The sequence below is a fragment of the Sinocyclocheilus grahami genome, unplaced genomic scaffold (genome assembly GCF_001515645.1).
Source record: "Sinocyclocheilus grahami isolate Dianchi unplaced genomic scaffold, SAMN03320097.WGS_v1.1 scaffold1842.1, whole genome shotgun sequence".
Lineage (NCBI taxonomy): Eukaryota > Metazoa > Chordata > Actinopteri > Cypriniformes > Cyprinidae > Sinocyclocheilus > Sinocyclocheilus grahami.
The window spans coordinates 95,222-99,620 of NW_015507021.1; the positions used below are offsets into that span (position 1 = coordinate 95,222).

Consider the following 4,399-nt stretch of genomic DNA (forward strand, 5'->3'; position numbering starts at 1 on the left):
GCACACTCTCTCTCTCTCACACACACACTCTCTCACACACACACACACACACACACTCTCTCTCTCTCTCTCACACACACACACACACACACTCTCTCTCTCTCTCTCTCTCTCTCTCACACACACACTCACACACACACACACACAATCTGCCAAAATGACAGTAGCGATCTGAATCAGTGACAGATTGTTAGCGTTATTATTTTCTCTGTAGTAGTGTAACTCGAGTTCCTCCGCATTGATAATGTATCACTGTAAACACACACAGATCAGAGTTCAGATGAAGGTGAGATGCTTGTCCTCTGGGATGCCGTAGTTCTTTTTATTCTCTTCAAACACCTGCATCAGAGCCTAAAACACAGAACAACACTGAGTCGAGTGTGCTAACAAAGCGACGCACATTAAGACTGGTTATAAAGTGTGTAATTCACCTCCATGTAGAGCGTGTGAAGAGCGTCGATGTCGTCTTTACTGGGACACGGATTCTGAGCGACAGCAATGGGACGCCCCACTACAGACACACAGGTACAACACTGCTGTTATTTGACTGAAAACCATAAACACAAACATACTTTTGTTACTTGAAATACAAATGAAAAATAAAATAAATATAAACGTCTTTACTGTCACTTTTGATCAATTTAATGCATCCTTGATGAATAAAAGTATTAATTTCTTTAAACAAAAAAAAATCTAATTTTAGAAGGCCACTACACTGAATGCAGAGAAAGCATTAGAGAGTCTCGTACCCACGGTGTGAATGGGCTTCCTGTAGGGCAGCAGACCGAAGCTGTACTGGAAAACTCCTCTGGCGTGAAAGAGAGGCAAAGCCACGCCCATCATCCTCTGGAGGCGGTCCTGCATTCGGCGGAGGGCGGAGCCTGCGGGATTCTGCATCTGATCGAAGAGCTCGTTCTCCCCAAACGAGAAGACAGGAACCAGCCACGCTCTATATTATATTATAATAGGTTTTTTTGCGTTTTGTGGCTCTGGCTTCACAGACAAACATGTCGGTCCATGATGTGTGTGTGTGTGTGTGTGTGTGTGTGATTGTTTAAAAGGCTCAATGCTGCAAAAAATTTTTTTTTTAAACTGTAAAAAGCAATCTGATGCAGAGTGAGCGAATCAAAATGTAGTTCCGCGAACAGACACTTTTCCTTCATTTTCAGCTGTAATCTATTGTTTAATTGTGCAGGAGCAATTTTTGCCTGTTTATCTTGAATTTGTGGGGCATTTTTGTTCATTTTGCTGCCATTTTTGCCACAAGACCCCATTAATTTCCGACCCTGAAACACACACACACACACACACACACACTCTCTCTCTCTCACACACACACACACACACACACACACTCTCTCTCTCTCTCACCCGTGTTTGAGGGCGAGTTTAATGAAGCCCTTGCGCTGCAGCAGCTGAAGGGTTAAGGCTCCCGGTCGAGCGTCCAGTGATTCTGGAGCTCCGCCCACCGCAATCACAGCCGCTTGACCTCCACCTGGACGACTCAACAGGTAACTCGCACTCGCCTTCTCGCTCGACACCAGCCCTGCAGAGGTCAGAGGTCAAAACACTGAGTACAGTCACAGAAGAGTTCATAATGTTACAGTAGATTTCTATTTCAAATAAATGCTGTTCTTCTGAACTTTCTGTTCATCTGTGAATCCTGAAAAATAAAATGCATCACAGTTTCCACAGAAATATTGTGCAGCACGACTGTGTTCAACATTGATAATAATCAGAAATGTTTGTTGAGCAGCAGATCAGCATATTATACTGATTTCTGAAGATCATGTGACACTGAAGACTGGAGTAATGATGCTGAAAATACAGCTGCGCATCACAGAAATACATTACAGCTTAACAGAGATTCACACAGAAAACAGCTGTTTCACATTCTAATAATATTTCATAATTTTTACTCTATTTTTGATCAAATAAATGCAGCCTTTGTGAGCAGAAGAGCCTTCTTTCAGAAACATTAACGAATCTTAATTACCCCAAAGTTTTGATTGGTAGCTAATGGTGTGAAACTCATGTGAAAATTTGGAATATTGCATGAAAACATTCCCAAATAAAGCACTGTTTCCGTCCCATCTGTTCAAAAGAACAAAATTGAACGAAATAATTTTATTGAATAAAAAAATATTGTCAAATTGTTAAAGCATGCCAACTGCTATGTTTCCATTCAAATTTAGCAAATTAAGCTTGGTATATACGACATAAAACACTAGTGAATAATGTGAATTGTCACTTCCTGAGAAACATGCTCAGAGTTTCAACAATAAATTAATAAAAGATCCTGCAAGCGGATGGAAACAGCTCTGTGTGAAGAAACAGGCATGTTTGTTCTCGAATCTCCAAGAAGGAGCAAGAAGTGAACAAATCGTAATAATGCCGAGGTGACGAGCCAAATGTTGTGTCTTCAGAGTCTATTTCACTGATTTACACAATCTGACGCAGTTTCAAGCTTCACAGCAGACCTTTACTCCAGCGACCCTCAGCTGAAGAAACACAGTAAATGAGACTCGACTCACAGCGACCTATGAACTATAAGACTCGTGCTTTTACATCAAACAGTTTCAATTACAGTTGCAGAAATAATACATTCTGAAGACCATTAAGATTTACGCCAGCCTTTCATGACAATTAAGCACATTTAACTTATAATATAATTCAGACATTGAAGGGTTTTATAGAAAAGTACTTTTGTACAGTATTACAGAAAAATATCAGTACAACGCTTTTTTTTTTTGAATCAGCAAAAAATAAAATAAATATATTTTATCTTACTTTTTGAGAAATTAAACTTTTTTTGACTACTACAATAATAAAAATGTGAGGAAATATAATTAATTGATTTAATAGATTTTTTAATTGATATACTTTTATGACAAAAATGTTTTTGTTTGTTTGTAATTTAACAGCTACAAGAAACAGGTTAAAATGTAAAACACACACACATGCACGCACACACACACACACACACACACACACACATACACGCGCACACACACACACACACACACACACACACACACACACACACACACACACACATATATATATATATATAGGGTTGCAAAGGTGTGGACAATTTCCGGTAAGTTTCCGGAAACTTTCCAAAAAAATCCCTGGAAAGTTTCCAAAATTTCTGTAATGTTTCCGAAATTTACTGGAAATTTTCTGAATAACTTTTTCAAGATCATTCTTTGATAAAACTGACTTCAATTTCGCAATCCTCCTCAATTGAAATAAAATTTGGTGTTTATTTGACGATCGAATTTAAGCTCAGAATCAAAAGTTAGTAGCATGACTTTTTACACAGGATGAAAACTGTCCCAGACTCGGCTTTGGAGTAAACAATGTGCTTTTTTTATTTTTTCAATGTGTCTTTTTATCATTTAACATTAAAAAAATAATGTAACTGCGTGTCATCAGCATAACTATGATATGAAGAGCCAAATGTATTAAATATAGAGCCCAGTGGAATCATGTATAGAGAAAAAAGAAACGGCCCTAAAACAGAGCCCTGAGGTACCCCGTAACTTACAGGAGCAGCAGAAGGACAATTATTCCCAATCTTTGCAGTGAAAGTTCTACCCTCCAGGTAAGAATGGATCCAACATAAAGCCATCCCACTTACCCCAACACACCGCTTAAGACACTCCAACAAAATGGTATGATCCAGTGTGTCAAAGGCCACACTCAGGTCTAACAAAACAAGACCGTCACAATTTTCATTGTCAGTGTCCAATAAAATATAATTTAATACCCTAATAAGGGCAGATTCAGTACTATGACCAGTTCTGAACCCTGACTGAAACTTATCCATTATGTCAACCTCTGCTTAAAAAAGAAGAGAGCTGACAAAACACAACCTTTTCTAGGATTTTTGCAATAAAAGGAAGTTCAGAAATTGGAAGACATTTTTGAAGTATAAATGGATCTAGGCCGGGTTTCTTTATCAAGGGCTCCACTACAAATATGGCAAAAAATATAAATATATTGACTTCATTAAGCTATATATGCAATTATTCTTTTGATTTTGGAGCATATCAAAACAAAAAAGAAAGTTTATCATTAATTTAAAAAAAGAGAACTTAATTAGTAATCTTTTTATACGAGTAAACCGAAAAAAAATTGTAGATGAAACCATCACAATGACAAAAAATAATTAAAAAAACTAGACTTCATTTAGTTTGCTTAAGCTAAATATGCATTTTTGAATTCTTTTTTTAAGCATTAAAAAAATCACATTTTATTAATCAAATGCATTAACTTTGACAGCCCTACTTTCTCTATTTTAATAGTTCACGGTCTGTAGAGTAGAAAAACCATTACGCCTATGGGATGTCCCCACTTTTCACAAAAACAAACCTGTGTGTGTGTGTGTGTGTGT

At 37.4% G+C, this 4,399-nt stretch overlaps 1 protein-coding gene across 1 annotated transcript in view; it reads right to left on the bottom strand.

The window, feature by feature from the left end:
• Positions 1-98: 98 nt before the first annotated feature.
• Positions 99-4,399, bottom strand: part of mogat3a (monoacylglycerol O-acyltransferase 3a) — a 9,127-nt gene continuing 4,826 nt past the window's right edge. Inside the window, exons 4-7 of the mRNA XM_016259412.1 lie at positions 1,372-1,546; positions 750-949; positions 432-511; positions 99-351 (exon numbers count right to left, since the gene is read on the bottom strand). Coding sequence (XP_016114898.1) covers positions 277-351; positions 432-511; positions 750-949; positions 1,372-1,546 — 530 coding nt within the window. The 3' untranslated portion in view covers positions 99-276. The remainder of the gene's footprint in view (positions 352-431; positions 512-749; positions 950-1,371; positions 1,547-4,399) is intronic.